At 40.2% G+C, this 24,132-nt stretch overlaps 1 protein-coding gene across 1 annotated transcript in view; it reads right to left on the bottom strand.

Moving 5' to 3' along the window:
- The window catches only part of Mamdc2 (MAM domain containing 2), a 168,895-nt gene that overhangs the window by 60,802 nt on the left and 83,961 nt on the right, over positions 1-24,132 (bottom strand). Inside the window, exons 5-7 of the mRNA XM_027940136.2 lie at positions 23,359-23,496; positions 10,585-10,841; positions 5,140-5,233 (exon numbers count right to left, since the gene is read on the bottom strand). Of these exons, the coding sequence (XP_027795937.1) occupies positions 5,140-5,233; positions 10,585-10,841; positions 23,359-23,496 (489 nt within the window). The remainder of the gene's footprint in view (positions 1-5,139; positions 5,234-10,584; positions 10,842-23,358; positions 23,497-24,132) is intronic.

Below are 24,132 nucleotides of genomic sequence, written 5' to 3' on the forward strand. Positions count from 1 at the left end.
TTAACACTTTGTAGACTCAGAAGGAGAGTATATGGCAGTTCTCTGGAATATAGGTGCAGATTTTGTCTGAGTTTGAAATGATACAAAAATGAGTCTGAAAAACACAAAATTAAGAAAATAAGTGACTAACAACACATAACCAAAAGTGAATAGGAAGAAAATATTCCTGTATAACTGGAACCTGATACTATCTGAGGTCATGTGCTATAGGGACAAACTTTAATAAGCCAGGCAGGAGAAAAGGAGAGGAAGAGAATTCTCAGTACCCTAAGGCTGGTGGATTAGTCCCCACCCAGTCTGTCCTGATTCTGTCATCACCAGGTTGTATCTTTAAGCCCTGAAGACAAAGTCTGTGAAAAATGAGTCTGATGTCATACAAACAAGGATCCTTCAACATTCTCCCATGGAGATTTGAGACCACAGGAAATCTCATGATGCTCTTAATCTTAGTCAATCCTCTGCTATTTAGTAAAGAAAAAACAGAGGAAAATCCAAAATCTACAGATGGCCATGAAGCTTAGGAATTGGTGTGGTATTCCCATTTGCCATGCACAAAATAAAATTATTCATCAGGAATGAATCTCAAAGCAGCACTTTTGGGTGGCTGCAAGAGAATCTTAGCCCATTTATTATATGTGTAGGATGAGGTGGCAGATAATAGTAAAACCTAAAAGTTTATGGCAGTTTTTATTTCTAACCACTAAAGCACAAAAGCAACCAAGATGTCCTTCAGTAGGTGAGTGAGCGCAAATTGCGGCATATCAAGAAAATGGAACATTATTGCTGAAAAGAAATGAGCTACTGAGCCACCAAAAGACATAGAGGAAACTTAAATGCATATTACTAAGTGAAGGAACCAATATGAAATAGCTAAATACTATGAGTTCATCTATACAGTATTCTAGAAAATGCAAAACTAAGGAGACAATAAAAAGATCAGCAGTTGGAAGGGCAGGGAGAGATATTCTGTATAACACTACAATGGGGAATATATGTCAGTATAAATTTGTCCAAACCCATAAAATATACAATACCAAGAATGAACCTTAGTGTAAACTAGAATCTGGTTGACATTGATGTTTATTGGGGGAGAGGTATGTAAAAAAAATCTCTGTACTTTCTGCTCAATTTTTCTGTACACTTAAAAGTGCTCTAAAAAATGAAGTCTATTAAAAAACAAAACAAAACTTGAAAGTAAGCAAGGATCATGGTGATGAACTGAGTCACCATGGGTGATTATATTGAGTGTCCTCATAGTGGGATTATATTGTTTTACTAAATACCTAGTCTTAGCAGCGGATTTGTCTGTGGTCTGATATAAACAAAATCTCAAAAGTTAACTTTAATACTAAATCGTCTTCCCCTAGAATGCTCATTTGCCCTAAGACAGTATGCAGTTGTGGAAGATGGGGCCAGAGGGCTTTTTTTTTTGACTCACATAGAGCTGCCTGGAGATCAGGGGTAGAGGTCAAGCCTTTGCTTCAAGCTTGTTTATGGGTCAAGTGGTGATCACAAAATGAGCTACTGGGGAGTGTTAATAAGATATTTGAAGCACAGGAAGGAATCAGAAACAGATGGAAGCCCCTAAGCATCAGTTGATGATCAGGAAAAAAGATACAAAGCCCCATGAAGCAAGTTACCAGAAAAGCATCATCATGTAACTTTTAATTACTTGGTTCTGACATTTGAACTTCTTGGAAGTAAGAGGCTTTGAAGATAATCTAATTAGCTGGAGTGTGTTACAATTGAGAAGAACAGTTGGGGAGTGCTTCTCATCCTTTCCTCTGCTCCATGGAGTTCATGGAGACCAACTCATCATCAGTTCTATAGATCTAAGAGGCTCATCAGCCCCTGTGGTACTAAAAGAGAGACACTGAATATGGTGTGCTCTGAAGGCTGCTAAATTTGCAGAGCAGCTTTATTTCAAATAAGCCAGGCCCTAAAGCAGGTGGATACAAACCAAAGCTGTCTTGGGGAAGAGTGAGTGGGACCTGGCATTCTCCTGGAGAACATTGATGACACATGGGGCTGAGCCACTGACTAGGCAGAGAAGATTCAAGGATTCAGGTAGTGATCCTCTGAGAGGAATACAGTGAGTGTCAGGGCTCTCTCCGACCTTCACCTGGGGATTAGGTGGACTCAAGCACAGAGAAGATTTTGGGCCTGCAAATGGCAGAGCAGTGGGGCTATCAGTTTGGGATTGGGCATCCAGGCAGGATTCCTAAAAGTGAACAGGATGGCTTGTGAGGCATTCAAAGACTTCTCGACCAAAAGGAGAGCATATTTTTAGAGTGTTAGCTCCAGTTCAAGGGAATTTGTGAGGTGCTATAATTCAAAGTGGGGAGGCAAGTATCACTGTTTTCTGGAAGAATTCCGGGGCAATATGTGATATTAGTGTTAAACATCTGTAATTATGTGATGCATTTCAGGTCTGTATTAACTTTAAAGCCAGCTAGATGGTGGGAATGTGATCCTTCATATGTTGAAATAATTCCTGTCTCAGACTACTAGGGAGATGAGGAAAGAAAACTCTAGATCCAGCTGGGGAAAGGAAAGACAAGAAGTCTGGAGCTAACCAAGATAAGGAAAAAAAGTTGGCACCTGTTATAAAACAGAAGGGCATAAACTATTTGTGAAATGCAAGATGAAGTATAAAAGTCAAAGGGTTAAGCTTCTAGAGACTCTGAGTCAGGCCCACAGCTGCTCAGTGAAGTGGATTCAGTTGACACACAGGCTGTGCCTGCTGCTGGTTTTCTTTCACTTCAGTCTGACCCGCTGTTCTTCAGAAAAGGGATGGACATATTTTGAAACTTGAATTAATAATATTGCCTCACAACCAATCATTTTTTTTTGTCTCATACTCTATGCTATGGCCGTAACAGACATTAACACATAAATCTTCCCAACCACTCTCTGAAACAGATTCTTCCATCTTTGCTCCATAGTTGTGAAAATGGAATCTCAAAGAGGTTAAATACCATGACCAACATCACACAGATTTTAAGTGGCAGAATAGGAATGTGAATCCAAATTCCCAGTTCTTAAGCATAACACTGTGATGATGGAATTAAACCACTTTAAAGCCAAGTTGGTGTGGTGGGAAGTTCTGAAGACCAGTATGAAGCCTCCATGAACCTACTGGTATAAAAATGAATTCAGAGGGGGTTCCTATAGGGAAGACGTTTCTATGTGGGCTGTGTTTTTACAGACTGAGGGCTTACCAGACATCTTAAATGGGTCTCATTTTGCTGGAATTTTTCCCTTTCACTAATCAGACCACCAATGTAGTAGGCAAGAGCTTATACATATTCTGAATCTTTTTAAAAAGCAGAGCATTTATTAAGATTGATCCCATTACCTCTCAGCTACTTCTTCATCTCACCCTCTATCCAGTGCAGATATTGAGTAAATATTTCTTCTCTCACATATATAACATGGAAATATAAAATTCAATATAACTGTCTAGTAACAGAGAAGAGGAACATCCTAAAAATACTGATAAAGAGGTTGTGAAATTATTGCTAACATAATTAAAATATTAGCTGGTGGAATTAAGAAGTCATCAAATTTTAGGAGAAGTGAAACAGTTTTGGTTTCTGTGTTTTTGTCAAACTTAGATACTCTTTGATATTATTTGGGTTCAATCACTTAAAATGTATAAAATGGGAGCTGGGTGTGTCACTCAGTGGTAGAATGGTTGTGTGAGAGCCCTGGGTTTTATATGTAGCACTCACATACACACTTGAAAAATGATAAAACATGTAAATCCAGCCTGATTCTATCTATTCTTTACTTTTTGAGGAGGGGTGTACGAGGGATTGGCCTCAGGGGCACTCCATCACTGAGTCACATCCCCAGCCCTATTTTGTATTTTATTTAGAGACAGGATCTCAATGAGTTGCTTAGCACCTTGCTTTTGCTGTGACTGGCTGTGAACTCACGATCCTTCAACCTCAGCTTCAGGAGCCACTGGGATTACAGACATGCGCCACCCCACCAAGCTATTTCCCTACTTTTTAAAAAATTAGAATTAGCAAAAAATTAGTTTAAGCAAATTAGATTTCTAATTTGGAGATAATAATTTAGCTCAAGTAGAAAATACTATTTTTCTTAGTCTCCTTGATAGTAGAATATATCTGAAACCCTATTAAACTGACGAGCAAGTCTCTTAACTGAAAGTCAGGTTCAGAAGTTATTTCCTGGGACTGGGATTGAGGCTTAGTGGTAGAGCACCTACCTAGCATGTGTGAGGCACTGGGTTCAATCCTCAGCACCACATAAAAATAATAATAAAGTAAAGGTATTGTGTCCATCTCTAACTAAGAAAAAATTCTTTTTTTAAAAAAAAGTTATTTCCCATGCTCCAAAACCTAGAACAAGTACTCATTAATAAGATGGGTGATCAGAGTGTCTCCCTGGGTCTCTCCAGGAAACAAATTCACTAAATGGTAAGGTTAATGCCATTGATCTAGGTTATCATTAATATATTGTCATCTTTCTTATTCTAAAACATTTATTTCATAATACATTTTGAGTTAATTTGCTTATTTATTTTCTCAGGAAGTAAAAAATTTTCTCTCCAAACACCAAAATTATGGCACTGCAAAATTTTTCCATGATAAAATTATCTGAGGGTTCTTTTTGAAAGAGAAAGTAATTAAATTAAGAGATGTAATATTTAGTCAAAACTATTGTAGAGAGATCTATCAACACTAACATCCTTACACATAGGGGCATAAATCTTGGATACTTAAAGTTGGAAGGAGTTTTTATAATTCTATTTGGTAGATTGTGAAAGTTTTTTCCCATATCCTCAGCCACCCATTTATGGGTCCAAGATATCCTTTAAAGAGAAAGATGGGCTGGAGTAAAATCGTGTTATTTAATTTTCTTTTTCCAGTAGGCAGGGAAGATGAAAATGCCTTAAGATATAACTGGCCTATGACTTCAGAAAAATTAGATTCACTCTGTGAGGGGAAAAAAGAGGATAATAATCCCCCCAAATTACTCTTTGGTTAATTAACTTTTAAAGGATGAGAATGAGGAAATAAAAGATAATTTAAAGCAAGGCCTGACCACAGGCATCTATTGAGAAAAGACAATTCCAAATTGGGAAAAGAAGAAAAAGAGAATACTCACCTGTCTGATTTTGGCAGCGCACAGGAGAGAAAGAAATATCATCCAGGGCAACATATCCTCCTTTGGGACCATTGAAAGCAACCTCAAAGATAACCTGGGAAAGAAAATTATATGTTTTCACCTGTTTACATATTTTCTGTTAAGCTGTTGGAAAATGATATGTAAATCAAACCAGGTCAAATTATAAGTACCTATGTAATCGAGTTCCCCCAAATAATTGTTTAGACAGTACCCTACTCCACCTCAAAGTCTCTGTTAGGGAGGATGAAACTGCTAAAGTTTGTGCTATAGTTTGGATGTTTTTTCCCCTAAAAGGTTATATGTTGAGTAATGCAAAAAAAAAAAAAAAAAAAAAAAAAAAAAAAAAACCCACAACAACAAAGTACATGTATAAAGGCATAAATTGGCATGAACATAATTTATATACAGAGATATGAAAAATTGTGCCCTATATGTGTAATAAGAATTGTAATACTTTCCACTGGTGTCATGTAGTTAAAAAATAAAAAAATTTTTTTTTAAAGTTATATGTTGAAATCTAATACCCAATATGATGGAATTTGGTGATGGGACCTTTTGGGAGTTGATTAGGTCATGCAGGTGGAGGCCTCATGCATGGGATTAGTGCCCTTCTAACAGTCCCAAAGGAGCTCATTGCTTTTTCCATTATGTGAGGACAGGGCAAGAAAGTGTGAACTATGAATCAGGAAACAGACCTTCACCAGACACCAGATCTGTCATTGGCTTGATCTTGGACTTCCCATAGGCTTCAGAAATATGAGAAATATTTCTGAAGTGGGGGCATGGTTCAGTGGTAGAGAACTTATCTAGCATGAGCAAAGTCCTGGGTTTGATCCTCAGAAACACACACACACAAATGCCAGTGTTTATAAGTTACTCAATCTATGGCCTTTTGTTATAGCAGCCCTTGTAGACTATGTCAGAAACCCTAAATTGGTATTCACTGGTGGATTTCCTTCTTCTGTTAATATCAGCTTAAGTGCTTACCTTATTTCTGATAGAATTCTAGAAGTCATTAGCACTGTAAACTTTGATTAAAGAAAAAAATAGGCTAAGTGAAGAAAGCAGGCCAGGTTCTCCCTTGCTGTCCAAAGGTAGCTAAGCCCTCTTAGTCTCTTTCCCTTCTCCCTACATGGAGTGCTAGATGAGGGCCTAGGCAAAAAAGTAGCAGTCAGAGAGGAGGACCCTGATCTCAGCATGGCCAGATGTGTTCCAATGGTTAGAAAACACCTGGGTCAATGAGTGCAATCCCTTCCGTTTCACTTTTTACCTGCCACAACTCTGATCTCAATCAACTTTCTGCCTGTGACCATGGGGATCAGGTGTGGTCAACACAGCCTTTGCCTGTATGGGGAAAACTACCCAGGTGCACACCCAGTTTCACTGTATGAGTTTAGAGCATGAGAAGACCCAGTGTGGAGCAGGTCTTAAAACTTAAACACCTATAAGCACTAGGCAGGCAGGGTATGCACAACAAGTGGGCTTGCTGTGGTGTAGACTCTTGAGAAAAGAAGAAGGTAAGCCCTTCTAGAGGGGGCACTACCACTCAGCTTCATCAGTTGCTGGCCTATGGGAATGTTATGGCTGCTATGGGCTGAATTTGGTCCCCCAGCCAATTCACATGTTGAAGTCCTAACCCCATCACATTACTATGTTACCTTATTTGGGAATAAGGTCATTGCAAATGCAATTAGTTAAGATGAGGTCTTACTAGAGTAGGGAGGGCCTTTCATCCAAATGACTGGCATTCTTATAAAAAAAAAAAACAGGAAATATGGAGCTTGGAGCAGAGGTACACACCTGTAATCCCAACAGCTTGGGAGGCTGAGGCAGGAGGATCATGAGTTCAAAGCCAGCCTCAGCAAAAGTGAGGCACTAAGCAACTCAGTGAGACCCTGTCTCTAAAACACAAAATAGGGCTGGGGATGTGGCTCAGTGGTCGAGTGCCCCTGAGTTAAATCCCTGGTACGTCCACATACAAACAAAACAAAACAAAACAAAAAAACCCCTGGGAAATACGGATGTGGAAGGAGACATACACAAAAAGAAAATGCCATGTGAAGATGAAGCAGAGACTTGTAAACCTAAGTATGCCAGCAAACCACCAAGGAAGAAGCAGGGAACAGATTCACTTAGGGTCCTCAGAAGGAAAGTTCTGCTGACCCCTTGATAATGGACTTTAGGCCTCAAGGACCATGAGACACTACATTTCTGTTTTGTAGGCACCCATTTTTGAGTGACCTCATTGTGGTAGTTCTAGCAAAAAATACAAGTCTAATGTCTCTGTGGCCAACAAATTATCAAAAGGACTTGAACCTTTAGGTTTTATTTGTAATTTTTGAATTTTTGAATGCTGGCAATTAATTAAAAGTGAAAACAATCAAACCAAAATCACGACACCAAAAAGACAAAGACAACAGAAAACCACTCTAGCATCCAGAAAAATAACTATGATCTAAATTTGACCGATAGACTTTTAGTTTGTAGTCTCTTCTGCAAGAGAATAGTGCCTTGGAGGCAGAGAGACTAGAGTTCAAATCTTATTTTATCACTTACTAGTTAGGCAACTTAGATACATCAGTAAATCTCTCAAGGTCATGCTTTTCTCATCTGTTAAAACAGGCAAAATAACATCTCCCTTGAGGAACTGTGGGGTAGATTAAATGAGATAATGTATATAAAGATTAATCCTAATACAGCATCAGGTATGTAAGAAGCTCTGAACTATTTTGTATGTTTTCCTTCAGCTTAACTCCCTCTTGAACTTATATTCAATTCCAAGTTCAATTAGCTACTACACTAATGGGCCTGAATAGGTCCTTTCTTTCTTTCAGGACTCTGTTTCTTCATTTTTGCAAAAAGGAAATTGGATTAGATGGTTTGTAAGGTCCCTTTCAGCTTAATCACAATAGTCCTAGAGGGACCTGGTATCCAGACTCTCCAAAATCTATGGGGAGCCCTGTAAGCTTCTCTTGACCAGAGAAAAGGGTTATAAATGAAGGAACAAATGAATGAAGAAACAGATGAATGAAAGAATATATGAGAGGGGCAAATTAAGTATACAAATTGACCCAGATCCATGACATTGAGCTTTCAATGCACTGACTGGTAAAGCAAACAAATTGTTCACATTGAGTAGGTAGATTAAGGATAATGTTTCTGATGAGGATATGCTAATCACAGTCCACATGCCAATGTGTTTTTTCTTGTTCTGAAAATTTCCAATGTTTGTTTTCCTTTTTTAAAATTTATTTGAGAATATGGTGACATTAAATTCTCTGATTTCTGTTGGACAAGTTTCTTTTCTTGGCAACTAGCAAGAGCAAATAATACCAGTGAATAGGTTCAGACCAGTGGAACAAAACCACATTCATGTGGACTCAAAGATGTGTTTAAATTTAGTAGTGTTGGGCATTGTAACTTCTCAAGTATTGATTTAAAAAATTTCAGCAACATTTCACTCATGCAAACGTTATCTGAGCAGAGTTCATGGTCAGAGGAGAGGAGATGGTAAAGAAAAGACTGTGAGGATGTATGAGTGAGTGAGTGTGTGTGTGCCATGTGTGTGTGACTCACTTGACTTTAATAGAAGGGAAATGTTCTGAAGCAGTACATGCATTTCTTTTCCTCCTTGAAACCCAAACACATAGAAAATTTTCCACTGGGCTGCAAGAGCAAATTGGTCAGACTTTGGGTTAGGAAATAGCCCACAAGCTACCAAAAAAAAAAAAAAAAAAAAAAAAAGAAAGAAAGAAAAAAAGAAAAGAAAGAAAACAACAAATCCACCATGTCCTCTCTGGGGCCATTCGGGGGTGGGGAGAAGAGGAAGATAAGAAGGAGGTGGGAGGGGCTGGGGATGTGGCTCAAGTGGTAGCGCGCTCGCATGGCATGCGTGCGGCCCGGGTTCGATCCTCAGCACCACATACAAACAAAGATGTTGTGTCCGCCGATAACTAAAAATAAAAAAAAAAAAAAAAAAAAAAAGAAGGAGGTGGGAGAGTGTCAGGCATGCCGTCAGTAGATGGATCACATCAGAAACCAAGACCCAATCCCAGCATTCTCTGCAGCCCTACAGCAGGCTAGCAGATGGCACCACTGAAAAGCAGCCAGAAGAATAATCTAGTTCTTTTGCACTTTAAAGGAAACCAAGGAAGACATTACAAAAGCATAAAGTGAGAAGTGGGGGGTATTAAAAACTTGTGGTACCTGAGACTCCACTTATAGCTCCAGGTCCTTAGAGCATATCTTTCATGTATAGCAACCACAGTGCTATCTGATCCTCCAGGTCCCATGGGCCCTCAGACAGAGCTGAGCCTCCTCCTACAGCTGTGGGTCAGATTTTAGTCTAGGAAATTTCCTAAGCTCTCTGGCATTCACCAGCTGTGTGACCTAAAAAATGATGTCAACTTTCTTGGACACTCTGTTTCTCCTTTTTCATCTGTAAATATGGGGATAATTTTACCATTTTATTGGATAATAGTCTTGAAAGTACTTAAAAGTTCTCAAACATATACATGGATATATATACTAATATATATGCTTAGAGAAAGGTCTACAAGGATAAACACCAAAATGTTAGTGTTCTTCATTTTTGTGGGATTGGCCTGGGGCATTTTAACTTACTTTGCTTCTTTGAATTTTGTAATTCTTCCGCATTGCACATTTATCATTTATATAACCGTAAAAACAGTTGTAAGATAAATTCATCAAGATTTGTTTCAAATTAGGGCTTTAGTGTTAAGGTCTGTAAACAAGTCTGGATGGCGCCTGGCATTTTGCCAGAGGGAGTGGTTTGTGAAGTAAAGCCAGGGAGCCATTAAGTGTGGAGATTCCTTATTGGTTGACTGCTGTATCTAGTTTATGTTAATTAAGATAAGGTGTGTGGAATGTATAAATACCCCTCCTGTCCTACAATAAACGGCTCCCTCTCATGCTGTATCAATGTACACAAGTTGCTCGTCACCCCCCGGTTATTTTGCTGCAGCCGGACTGCGGCACTTTAGTAATAAGTTTATTTTTGATTTTTATGACATTATTTATGCTGCAAAGAAAGGATTTAAGTCAGTTTTTTTTCTAGAAAGACAAGTCTCTTAGTTAAGGGAAACCTTCAAAACTGCTTTGGGGAATGGAATTCCCCAAAGATGGAACTGGTTGCTGTTGCTTATTTCCATCTTAGAACTTTCCATGGTCATAATGCAAGGTTCAGAGGGAACACATGCCTAGGAAATCTAGTCGGTAGACCTCAACCCTCACTTTTGATTGTCAGTGCAAAATAAAAACTTTAAATAGAAATTCAATGCATGCCCACCTTAAAAGAAAGATTGAGATGCAGCAGGAAAAGAAGACTGACAGGTGTTGTGTGTGGACCTCCCTGCCAGTGTGTGGGTGGATCCCCAAAGCAACACCTGCTCAGGGCACACTTACCTCCATGGGGTAAGGAGCGCTGAACTCGACCTCTGCAAGGTTCCAGTCTGCATTCCCTGGATTGTCCACTTTCCAGATCTCCTCATACAGGCCAGCCACATCCCGAGTGTAAAGGGAAAAGACGTTGTCATTCCCCTGCTGGAGCTGGTAATAGAAGGACAGGCAGCCAGACATGGGGGCCGTGGTCATGGGGGAGATGAGCTGAGCCACCTCTTGGAAGTGCTTGACGTAAACTGAGTCCACGTACATGTAGTGGCCTGAAAAATCACATAGGGAACACAGGGTGAGAGCTGATGACAAAACGGTAGGATTCTGGGATTCACTTCAACATAATCCAGGGGAGTGGTGTGGTGGAGGGAGTGGAGGGGTCATAGATGAAAGCGGTCTGGCCATGAGTGGATAAATGTTGCAGCTGGGAGACAGGCACATGGCGTTCATTGTTCTGTAAATACTGGATGAGAACCATTCTTTTTATTTCCCTTACTTTTTTCTTCCTTTTTATTCCCTGGGTGCTGGGAATTGAATCCAGGGCCTCTCTCATGCTAAATGAGTGCTCATCTATTGAGCTATATCCCCAGCCCAGCTTAACCTTACTCTCCTTACCCCACTGGAAAGTTTCCTTCTTTATTCACTTTTTTCCAATATTTTTTTATTGGTGCATTGTAATTTTACATAATAGTGGTATTCATAATTTCATATTTGTACATGTACATAATTTGATTACCCTCACTTTTAATTGAAGTAATACACATATAGAAAGAAAAATATGTCATCTGCAAAGTGCTTGAATATTACAGGATGGACACACCCATGTGGGAAGAAACAGAACAATGCCTCAGAAGTCACAGCCTCCCAAGCCTTCTTTGAGTTATAAAGACTTTAACAGTATACAAAGCATACCATCTATTCTTAGAGGGCATAGAGGGACACACCTGGGCATCTTTACAATTTATACAAAATGCCATTGTGTGTTTTTTGAATGAAACTAAAACGGTATTCCAACTAGATGGCAATTTGTGTGTCATTAATGAACCATGTAGGCTAATCAGTACTGCAGGTAGGACTAGGATTTGGAAGTCTGATCTTTTGATAATATTCTCAGCAGAACCTGGTGATACCACCTGGCAGGTGCAGAGGCTGATCCTCACTAGAGGTCACAAACAAAAAAAACCCCTGTGTGGCAGAATGGGGAGAGCTTTGGTTCAGCATTGAAAAGAACTGAGTTTGACTCCTGTGTCATTTCTTATTAGCCCTGTGATCTTGAGGCAGTTTCTGAATTTGTCTGGGCTTCAATTTCCTGATCTGTAAAATGAGAATCAAATATAGTCATTCTTTGGTATTATGTAGGATTGGTTCTAACAGTCCCTAAGGATACTCAAATCTATGAATGTTCAAGTCCCTTAGAAAAAAAATGGAGTAGTATTTGCATATAACCTATGATCATCCTCCCTTACACTTGAAACCACCTCTCAATTGCTTATAATACTTAATGCAATGTAAATACCATGTAAATAGTTGTTATTGGGTATTGTTAACGGAATAATAGCAAGAAAAATTCTGTAAATGTTTAGTAAAGATGCAATTATTTTCCCTGAATATTTTTGGTCTTGGTTGAATTCATGAATTCACGAAACCCCTGGATAGAGAGAGCTGACTGTACTTCCCTCACAGGGTCAACAGGAATACATATGTAAATTACAATAGGAATACAATAAGATTACATTTGTAAAGTTGTTTAGCATTTGCACAGCACATTGTAATTGCCTGACATATTATAATGAAATAGTCTTGCCACTCATAGAACTACACTTGCCCAATAGTCTGTTTTTTATAAGGGTTGGCTGCTATTATTAACAATTCTGCATTAATTTATTGAAGCTATGACTGAGAAGTGGTATGTAATATAGCTTGGGCAGAATGTTCTATTTATAAGCTCAGAACAATTACAACTTAATATCTTTAATCTAATAGGATTAATTAATCTAATAACATAGTGCCTGGTTAATAAGAATTCCTTTCCCTTGGCAAAAAAGGAATAAAAATATTAGGAACAATACAGTATATGTAGTTCACACACTGGGTATTTACTTTGCATCTAGCACACTGCCCGGTGTGGAAAGCCCTCAATACATGGTTATTCAGAGCACGAACACAGTCTGAGAAAGGTTGTCACTCAACAAAGCAGAGGAAAGATGGGCAGATCCAAGCTCACTTTCTCCTCGTGGCAAACTGTTCAACCCCTGGCATAATCTCCCTTATGTAAATGTAATTTCTCTTATCATCTTGCCAAGCCATGCAACTGTGAATCAATAGAGATCACAAACTCAGATGCTCAGAGGAACCAGCCAGATTAAGTGTACTCCAGAAGTGGACTGAACCAGGGAGAAAATAGAAGCTGGTGAATTAGTTACCAGCATTGGAGATCATATTTCCTCAGCAACAAGAAACAGAAAAGCTTCTCTGGAAAAAATCAGATAACTGGATAGGGCTAGGCCCGTATTCTCAAGTAGCAATAATCAGATGTCAGTAAGGAGCCTGCCCCTTGCATGGACATGTGTTCTGATGCCTCTAGGCCTAGACTTTCTCACAGAAGCTCAAAATCCAGTTTTGTGTGGTAAACCAATCAAGTTTTAAATATGTTCCCTGTGTTTGCTAGGACTGGCAAAACAAAATACGGCAATACCGGGTGACTTAAACTAAGAAAACTTATTGTCTCATAGTCCTGGAGGCTGGAAGTTGGAGATCAGGGTGTCAGCAGGGTTGGTTGCATCTGAGGGAAGAATCTGTCCCAGGTCTCCCTCCTACTTCTGTGGTTTACTAATAATCTTTGGCATTCCTTGGCTTGTGACTCTCAGTCTTTGTCTTTACAAAGACTGTTCTCCCTGTCTGTGTATCTCCCCCTGTGTCCAAAGTTGTTCTTTTCCTAAGAACACTAGTCATATTGGACTAGGGCCTCACCCTTCTCCAGCATGACCTCATATTCTTTAATTACATATGCAATGACCCTATTTCCAAATAAAGTCATATTCGGAAGTATTGGGCATTTGGGGCAGCACAATTTACCCTACAACAAAACCTCCTACCATAATTTTTTAAACTTATGTGTACCAAATAAACATATCTTTAGACTGGACATGGCTACTGGAGTCCACTTGGCCACCTCTGGGGAGGAATTTTAAAGGAAGAATCAGAGTGCCAGACTAGGAGGAATCAATGAACCTCTGATATGGAAGGGAGGACACTCCTTCTTATCCCAAACTCAAATGATCTCTAAAGCAGTTCTGGAGGCCAGCTAGCCTCAACTGGAACATTTTAGTAATGGAGAATGCATGTTACCAACTAGCCTCTTTAATATGACTCCATTGCCTAAGATCTCATGTGATGATCAAGTGCAGAGGTGAGGTCTTCATTGCCTTTTTGGGGGGGGGTACTGGGGATTGAACTCAGGGGCACTTGACCATTAAGCCACATCCTCAGCCCTATTTTGTGTTTTATTTAGAGACAGGTTCTCACTGAATTGCTTAGTGCTTTGCTTTTGCTGAGTCTGGCTTTGAATTTGCGATCCTCCTGCCTCAGCCCCCTGAGCTGCTGGGATTACAGATGTGCATCACGGTGCCTGGCTTCCTTGCCTTTTGAATATGTTTACCAGTAAGACAGAATCCCTTTGCAAGATATGCCTCTAGGAGAACTGAGTGGAGGAGAATGAGCTATAAAAACTTTGTTTCCTTGATTCCTCATTGGGGTGGACATGAAAGTGGGCTATTGAATTCCCATCAAGAAAACTTTCTGTAGTGACATAATTGCCTGTCAGTCTCCACTTGCCTCCCCTTTGGATCCACAACAGTGTTTGTACCAAGGCCCATCAGTCTGGGCTGCTCTCAGGCCACAAGGGGACTAAAGCAGAACCATCCCACCTTCCAGGGGCTTCTGAGAAACTTCTCGGCCTGGCCTCTCCTTTTTCTCAGGATTTGCATCTGGTGCTGAAGGTTTGCCAAAACCAGGACCACATTATGACTTTTTGGGGCCTGGGCACTTTCTCTTCCTCCGTAACTATATTAAAAATTGTAGTCTGTGTTTGCATTGGTATAAAGATGAATGTAACCTAGGCTGGATTTGTTATTGTATTTGTGATCACCATGTTCATTTTCTGGTCTGGTTTTAAAATAATCAAAATTAAAACATTATTGTGGACCCCTAAAATAGCATGGCTTCTAAGGTACCGTGTCTACTGTGCCTAATGAGTATATACTGTCCCCAGCTATTCAGGCTCCTTTTCCCAAGTCTTTCACAGATATATTCTCTAATATGTCTCTTTACCTTTTTATCCCAGTTTAGTGTTTGCTTCTCAGAGGACCAAACTGATCCAGCCACGAAGAGAGAAATCATTCTGCCCAGGGTGAGGAGCATCTATCTCCAAAGATTCTAGAAGTTTTTCAGTGAATCTGAAAAACTTCACAAATCTACTTGAAGCTATGCATTCTACTTTTGAAGTATGCTATAACTGTGCTGAGCAAGATACATTCCTCACCTCCAGCCTTTTTATAAATTCCTCTGCCTTGTAGCTAACAGATATCTGATAGTCTTTTTTAAACACAGTTACTCACCTGCTGTGTGGACAATATTTTATCCTGAATGTGCAGTTGAAGTGCCCCATTAACAACTCACACTCCTGATGTGAGGCCAAGTGAACCACAATCACATTTCTGATCTAAAAAGCATCCAGTAAACATAATGTGACCTGCCCAATGTGAGTCAGAGAGACTGCCGGGAATCAGCCCAAGACTGCTGACACCAAGTCTCACATGGAACCACTAGACTAGACCACATTCTGTTGGCCTCCTTTCCTTTCCATCGTTCATATGTTGCTAGAGTTGGGTACTAATTACTGACAATCTGAATAACACTAATTTTCTCACTGGGAAGCACAAAGCTGCTCATCACCTCTGTTGAAAGGGTGAAGGGGATTCTCAAGGCACCATTCAGATATCTGCCCCAGGAGTCCAGGCTGGAGGGATAGCAGTAGCCCTGGGAGTGTATCATCTGTACAATCTGCTCTGAGGGGAGCAGCCAGTGGTTGGGTGGGTGCAGATGGCATTTGTGCTTCTTTTGAAGGAGAATACAGAAGGCAGCCTGGAGTTCTTGGGAAATATTGTCCAGGGTATGGTGTTCTGGGAATTTTCCTTCTGAGGTCAATGAAGCTAAGGCTTGAGCTTCCAGAACCTCTAGGAGGCACAATTTTTGTAAGCTCAAGATTTGAGTTGGATGAAACTACTTTAGATATGAGACTGGAGTATATGGGCTTTAAGTTGACAGGATCCTATAATCAACCAAATTATTGTGGGATCCTGAGATGAGGGATCTTAAAGAATTAAAACCTTAAAAATGAAAGATTCTGGATAGGGGAACAATTGGGTTCCGAATAGGATTAAGAATCCAAAAGTCAAAAGTTTATTGCTACTCCAAGGAAATCTGTGCTACATTTCAATAGTCAGATTGGAAGTCATTATATTATTTCCGGATTCTGGGTTATATACAAGAAGCCTGAAGTTTCTAGGGAAAAAACAACTTCAAATTTCAGCTAAAAGATTACAGTTCTCAATATTGCCAGGCAAAGCCCAGGTCCCCTTGGGATTCGGCCTGAGTGATGATACATGTACAATCGCTTCTGAAGAGGACTTTCCTTCCTCTCTTGCAACAGGCCTCTGGATTAGCTAAACTTTTCAAGTGGAACCAGCAGCTGCTTGTAGTCAGCCATTTTCTCTTGAATTAGAAAAAGAACTTTGAGGGCAGTTCCTAAACATTTAATTTCAAACAGCGTGGCTCACCAGTATTCCCTAAAGATTGCCCGTGGTTTGGCCATGATGCCAAAGGCATCCTTTAACTCAGCTGTGATTTGGTTCTGTTGGCTACATTTGTACTCCAGTTGCTTTGTCTGTTTCACGGTCACTTGCTGTCTGGACAAGCCACCTCCCTGATGAGGGAGACAACTTGGTTTGAAGAAACACATGCCAGATAGAAATATGCACTGGTCTGCCACCATGGTGAGCAGACAGCACCCAAAGACATGCCTATTTTCCTGCTCCATAAATCCAACAGTTATTTATGTTCATGACTCTTTAGTTTGATGGGTTTGGGAAATTTTTACTATCATAGAGTTGGACTGTAGTCCTTTCCACACAGATTTCAAGGATCACATAAATGTAAAGTAAGAGGAACTTCTGGTCTCTACTAAGACCTCTGGCTGAGAACAATGGAAGAGACAAACCTTTATTTTCTAAAGAGGGGTGACAGACCATCAATATGCTAAGTGGCAGCACCTGGTACTAAGACTACCCTACCAATTTTAACCCATCTCTCCCTTCCAACCTGTATATATGAGAGGTGAAAAGATGGATCAGAGAGATTGGGGATGGGGTTTCTTTGAAAAGAGTTGTCACATAGTTGACTTGCTCTGCTTCACTTTGATCTTTCAAGGGAGAAGAAGGGACTAGCTTTCCCTTTCTTACCCTGATGCAGGGAGGAAGCTTAAGGGAACCAGTCATAGATGGGGTGAAGGAGGGATACTGTCACCTAGCCTCATCCTTTCCTGTATGTGCAGAATTTCCTAGCCTCTGCAGCTGCTTTGGGCTTGAGATGAAGGTGATCAGAGCGCTTGAGAGAAGTCGATCAGTTAAAAACTGGAGTTCACAGTGTACAGAGACAAGTGTCTGGCCCAGGATTGCACACAGCTAAAGGCAATAAGCTGACTGCAGGGACCTGTGGGGACAGAGTGAAGAGAAAGGATTTTTGTTGCCAATGAGCTCCACTTCTAGAATTTGATGGTGCAAAGATATTGCATTTTCCCTTTGCTTAAGTGGGCAAGTTAGAAGGTAGCTAGGCTAGTCCTTGGAAGGACTCTTATCAAGAAGACCGTCTGCCAGCATGGTAACTCCCATAGAAAGGGGCTGGTGGCCTGTCCCATCACTCACAGGAACTGAAGTGGATTCCTAGATGGCCTGCTAGAGAGTACATCATTGCCGTCTGGAAACTGTAAAGTGGGATTCTCATTGGCCATGGGAGAAGTGTCCAGAATTTGACCACCAGCAGTGTGAAGGGCCTTAACTCCAGATTAAATAGCACCAGGGAAGCAATACTTTTGTCTCTGACCCCTTCTTTCAGTTTTGTGCATTTTAAGTTTGACTGAATTTAATCCTTGAAAATGAGGCTTCCTGTGAATCTGTGAAAATGCCTAGAAACCATGGTAAGTCCTCCTGGGAGGGGGAGGGGCTCCAGCAGAGCCTGCACCTAGGCAAGGCTGGGGAAGTGAGTAAAGCTGCTCCTCCCTGAGGGCTTATGCCACGACCCAAATTGATCAATGCACAGAGCGAACAAATAGGTCCTGTTAACATGTCTCTGGAACTCAATCCAGACCAAAATGAGAAAAGAGTGTCCGGACTTATGGAGACATGATCCATCCTCTCATGGTCTCTGACAGAATAAAATAATTCTAGCCTTATTTTAGACCTTACCTTGTCTGACTCCTTTCAGAGTAACTCTCTGAGCAGACTTGATTTAAAAATTTCGGCAAAGAAATGAGTTTCCCTTATTATTTTTCTAGCATTTATCATCTTTTTGCTAAGACTTGTAGAAACAGTAATGATCTGAGCTGTCAATAAGTTACCTCCTGAAAGATTTTTTTTTCACTTCATAAAATATTAACAAACAAAGAAACCCATGTGTGATGAATCAGAATTGAGTAAAGGGAAAAAAGAACCAGGATAAAATCTCATCCCCTCCAGTATTATGGAGAAGTCCCACTACAACTCTTACTGTGTATCTTATCTGGTTCTATCATTTGACAAGAACTTGGGGACATAGTATTCATTTAAAAATTGTGACTCACCCTTTGGGACAAAGTGTTAAAAACACACAAGGCAAATGAAAGGAAACTCATATCTACAGTGTGTTTTGTAGATATTATATTCACTGTTCCCTTTCCTGCCACACAAAGACCGGTGTCCTGCTAGAAAGACCTCCCTCAACCCCTCTGCAGTGCTGATGTCCCTGAGCAGGTGCCCAGCTCTCCTTGCCCCTGCTCTATTGCTCCAGTTTTTAACCTGAAGGTAAAAAGCATGAGCTGTTTCTAGTACATGAATGATCATGAGATGAGTTCATATAGAGCAAAATCTGCTGCTGCAGGCAGACATCTGAACCATTTAATCTTTACTTTGCCACCCAAATTGATAGAGCTCAGGGAAAATCAATATACCCAGGAGAAGGCAAATGAAATAAGAGAGGCCACCTCTATCCTTTTTGAGCATTGGAATATTTCTTTCTTTCTACTTTTTTTTTTTTTAAGAGTGATCTTGAGCCAATCTTTAAGTCACATGGCCATAGTTCTTCAAGTAAGAGTCTTTAGAATTTATAATTTTTAGCCCCTATTCCGCCACTTCTCCATCCCACTCCCTTTATATATGTAATATGAGAAAGACTTACCTGGGAGTCCAGGTGTGTGTGTTTGTGTGTGTATGTGTGTGCGCGCACTTGTGTGCATGAGAGAGAGAGAGAGAGAGAGAGAGAGAGAGAGAGAGAGAGATGAGAGAGCTGTTTTCTAATGAATGGGAAAAATATCAGTCCAACAACCAAAGACAAATTGGAATGAAATATCAGAGAAGATTTGGAAGAAGTAGGTGGAATGTATGCATCCAAGCTTCCTGCTAATCATAAGCAGGAACATTTCTGGGGATCTGGGATTTAGTCTGTCATCATGCACAGGCCATATTAATCTTCCCCTTAATTCATCTGGCTGAATTTCAGTTGGCCATTACTTCCTCTAGAAAGCCTTCCTAAGCCCCCAAATTGAGGCAATCTTTTTTTTTTTTTTTGTCGTTGTTGTTTTTTCCCCCCCTGTGGGCCTATATCATTTATTTCATGCCTCTGTTAGTCACATGTTACTGCGTATGTTTATCTAGCATTTTGATATTCAAGGAATTTAAGAAATGCTATAGCATACATTAGCACAGAATACATGAAAGGCACAAGACATCCTGAAATAAAGAAAACTGTTTAGCTGTTTTAAACTTAGAATTTCCCCAGTTTATCTGACTATATATTGTCCTTCCTTCATATAAAGATTAGTATCCACAAAAACTGGTATTCTGAGGAAGAGCATTTTAGAAAAGTTGGTTTCCATATTTCTTTGAGGTTGGTGACTATTTTCACATCACCAAAGTATGCAAGAATGCCTGAAATATATAAACTGAATTATCAATAAAGAAGCCTCTTTCTGATGTCCAGGCTCTGCTTGGCCTGACTATGCAATTCTGTGTGCAGCAGAAAGGGCAATGGGAGCTCTCTTTAGGCTTCTTCCCTTCAGCCCTAGGATCAGCTGCTTCTTTTCCCCTCAAAATTGACATTAGGGGACTGAGCAATGCCAGTAGGCAAAGTCACCTGCCTTTGGGAGGTGCTTTAAAATAGCCAAGGAGGAAAAGATGGGAAAATGAAGAGGGGGAGGAGGAATGGAGAGAGGAAGCAAGAGATGGAGATAGAGGCAAGTTCAGTGGAGGGGTGACAGTCCCCTATCAGCAAGTCTTTGTGCTCCTCAGGGATGAGAATGCCACTATGCTTTCTGATCAAGATATTAGATATCTTGATATCCTCTTTTTCTCACCCCTTACTCCCTTTAGTTCTTTTTTTTTTTTTTTCCTAATGTCAAGTGCAATGTGCTTATAGGTATTCAGGAGAGATGGAATACATTTTTGAAATAGATCTCAGTGGGTGGTGAATTTGGGGATTTTGATGTATATAGCATTAGGCAAAGAGGAAAGAGTAAAATTCTAGAACTCAAAAGCATCTTGGAGAACACTGAATTCAACTGCCTCATTTGCAAACAGGCTGTTGGAGACTAAGAAGTCAAGGGATTGCTCAAGGTCATACAGTGCTCTAACGACTAGGCCTGGCGCACAAGCACTCTGACTCCCAGCCTAGTGTGCTTTCCGTAGCCCTCATTGACACAAATATGACCAGAATGTTCTGTGGCCAGAAAATAAGCACCAGGACTATTAAATTCTTTAAAGGATGGATTGTATTCAGGTCATAGAGTCAAATGGATGATTTGACACTAGACAGTTGGTCTGTTGTTTCTCCAAAGAAATATATATTTATTCTGAGCTGGGAGAAGGATTGAGGATTAAAAAACGGTGCATTGAATAAGTAATCACTAAGCCAAGGCATTGGTCACCCAGAGGGTTTGACTTAGGACCTAATCTTTAAGTAATTTGTGAAAGGTCTCGAACATGTCCCTGTTATTTGAACTTGCACTTTTGTGTAGCTGTGATAACAAAATGAAAAATGATTCCAATCTTAATCTACTCGTTTTTCAAGATCCTTTCTACTCCTTGTACTAGATTATTCAGATATGACAGAAAAACAATATCAAAACAGGGCTATTTCCATACATGAAGAAAAAGTCATCTGAAAAAGAAAAGCTTTTTCAAAACTGTGAGAAATGTTAGTTGCTTTTTTCCTTTAGACATAGGTTTAAAGGAATGGCATTTTGCTACTTTGAGTTAACCCAATCATCCATGCAGATTTGTGGACCACTCTGCCATGACAGATTTTCCTTTTACAGATTATCCTTTACGCAGAACACTCATTTACATCCTGGCAAGGGCATAGACAGAGATGGGCTGTGTGTCTTTAGGGCCAAAGTATGGACTACACATAGGAAAACCCAATCTTTTGTCATTGTTTCAAAAGTGCTAAATGTTATTTTTAAAAGTAAGAAGTAAAACGTTTTTCTTTTTATCTCAGTGCCTTACATAAGTGAGCCTAGCTATATCTAAAGAAACAGTTTCTGGGGCACTCTTTTGAAATCTTGTTCTGGGTGTTTGTCCTCTGCCTTCTGAGACACCCTCCTTCAGGTTGATCTACCTAAATATACCTAAAACTAGGGAGGGATCTCTCCCCTGTTCACAGATTTCCAATTGTCAATAGAATGAAGGTGAAATCCCCTTCCTGGCATTCAAGGCCTTTTAGAATTGGCCCCTACACTGCTTTCTCAGTCTTCTCTTTCTCCCGTTTATTCCTTGTAGTTGACATTACCGTTGTTGCTCCTGCAAGCTCGTCTCTGCCTGTCAAAATCACACCCACCCTTCAAATGCAGTTTACTTCCTTATCATGACTTAGATGCCATCCAAGCAGTGAGGGGTTTATCTCTGTATTCTAGCACCTCTCTTTTTTTGGTGCAGGGGAGAGGACCACTCTTACAGCACTGGACATACAACCTGGCGTGACCATTCATTTGTGGTAGAACTCTCCTTCTCTTTCTTGAATGCATATTCCTGGCAGCTGGGAAGATGCCTGGAAAACCATCATTTTGTCATTTTCCTTATAGTACTAATAGTAAAGGTAAAATAGATGAAAATCCAGATCTAAAGTCAGGGTTGTCTTAAACAGACAATCCCCATAAGACTCCAGTATTTTTACATGGTTACTTACAAGTATTTGTTGTAAGAAGCCTAGATGTTGGGGGTGAGAGAAGGAAACTTGTTAAATAAAGCTACAAAGTAGATATTGGTCAGTTTTTAAAATCAGCCCATATAGTGTTTTTTTTTTTTTTTAAAGAAAATATTCACCAATTTTTAAAAATTTGAGAAATCTCACATAAAAATCCTTTCTTCCCGATGTCTTGAAAAATAAAAGGATCTGGCAACCTGAGCTTGCATCCTCTTTGCTCTTTAGTCCTCACCCGGCCCACACATCACTTATTATTATATCTTCCTGGATACTGAATCTGAAACTCTAGATATAAAGAAGGACTTAGAATGAAAGCAAAGAGAATAATAAGGTCAAAACGAAGATTGTCCAGAGTCAAGGTAAGCTGCAGCATGGGCACCTTAGAAAAGAAGTTGGACACATGCTTAAAAATATTCAGATGAAAAAAGGAAATTCAGATTAAAAAAAAGGAAAAAAAGATAAAAGAACAAACGCAGATGAAGAGATTCTACAGTGACTGAGAGAAAACAGAAAGGACCATAAAAATTTGTCATGTTTTCAGGCCTGGGCACATGCTGTTGTCATGAGCAATTTATTGGGGAGTGAATAGATCACCTCAGTATTCAGATAGAAAATGCCACTGTTCACAGCAGAACCAAAATTCCTGTTCTTGCTTTGGTTGAAAAGCCAACCACCAGAATCTTCTCACTTTTTTGGAGAAGACCTTAGAGTTGAGGATGGAAATTTCTGGCAACTGAAGGGAAACTTAAACTCTTCCAAGGTTTACCAGGGTCCAGGGGAGAGCAGTGATAACCCACAAAAATAAACCCTTGTCCTGATCCAGTCCTCTGATGATAATCTCAGCTTACTTAGCCACCAGGGGGCCCTGTTGCACACCACATTCAGCATTAATCACTAGTATTGGCTCACCTCACTGTCATTTGGGAAGTTCTTTCATCCTTCTATCTATTTTTAGTGAAAAGGAACCTGGGATTATTTCAACCTTGTCTTTAAAAACGAGGACTATTAAACAACAAATAGATAAGAAAATAAAACATAATGGAAATGTGAAAATCGCAAGACCAGGTCACTGGGGGGGGGGGGGGCGCTTTTTCTTGGTTGTGGAGCCCATGCCTACAGATGGTCTCTATCTAACTCTGTATTCTACCCTACTCTTCCATCAGGGCCCCCAGTACCTAGTCTGCTGATAGAAGCCAGAGTCAGGTCAATGCAGCGGGTGGGAAGAGACGGCAGAAAAATTCACCCTGGGGAAAAGGACTCCATATTTCTCCTGCTCACCCAGTTCATTCTTGAAGGTGTGATCCTGTGGGAGAATGGAGTGGGAGTTCCGAATAGTTCCTCCTCCAACAAACCAGTTCACATTGGGATTCCAGCGGTTCACAAAGCCACAGAGATGATTTTCTTCAAAGTCACACTCTGGTCAAAGAGAAATAAAAACGTGTGTCATGAACACATAGTCATACTTGGGCATGCCCATACTGCAGAGTTGGCCTGATACATTCCTCTGCTCCCTGGAACATTTGTACCAGGACTCCACGACAATATTAGCCAAGAAGCAAGAACTTACAGTGAATGAAGACTCTAACTCATCCCTGCCACTTTGAATTGTGGACCTTCCATTTACTAGCTAGGGGGTTTGCTGAATGACCTCTCTTAGCCTGTTTCTCCACATGTGAACTGGGGAAAATGTTCCCACCACATAGGCTTGTTGTAAGTGTGGCCAGTGCTGGGCATAAGCTGGCCATTTTTGTCAGTCATCTCTGTTAATTAAATAAAATAATTAATTCATTGGCCCCAGGGTTTGCACCTAGGACCCTTCAGCATGTACTCTACCACTGGGTCCACCCCCAGCTGCAGTCATATCTATTTTAATGAATATTTAGGGTTCTGCTCTCAGCTCCAGAAATTTTGTTCATCACCCTTTCTAAATCTGGTGGCCTAGCCCTCTATCCCGTTCTCTACTGATGGTGAACAAAATGCCCAGAACTGAGGGGCATGTTTCCTAGATGCTAAAATCCCCTGTTTTTCTTATTACTAAGAACACAGTCAGGA

Source organism: Marmota flaviventris, chromosome 13, assembly GCF_047511675.1.
Source record: "Marmota flaviventris isolate mMarFla1 chromosome 13, mMarFla1.hap1, whole genome shotgun sequence".
NCBI classification, from domain to species: Eukaryota; Metazoa; Chordata; class Mammalia; order Rodentia; family Sciuridae; genus Marmota; species Marmota flaviventris.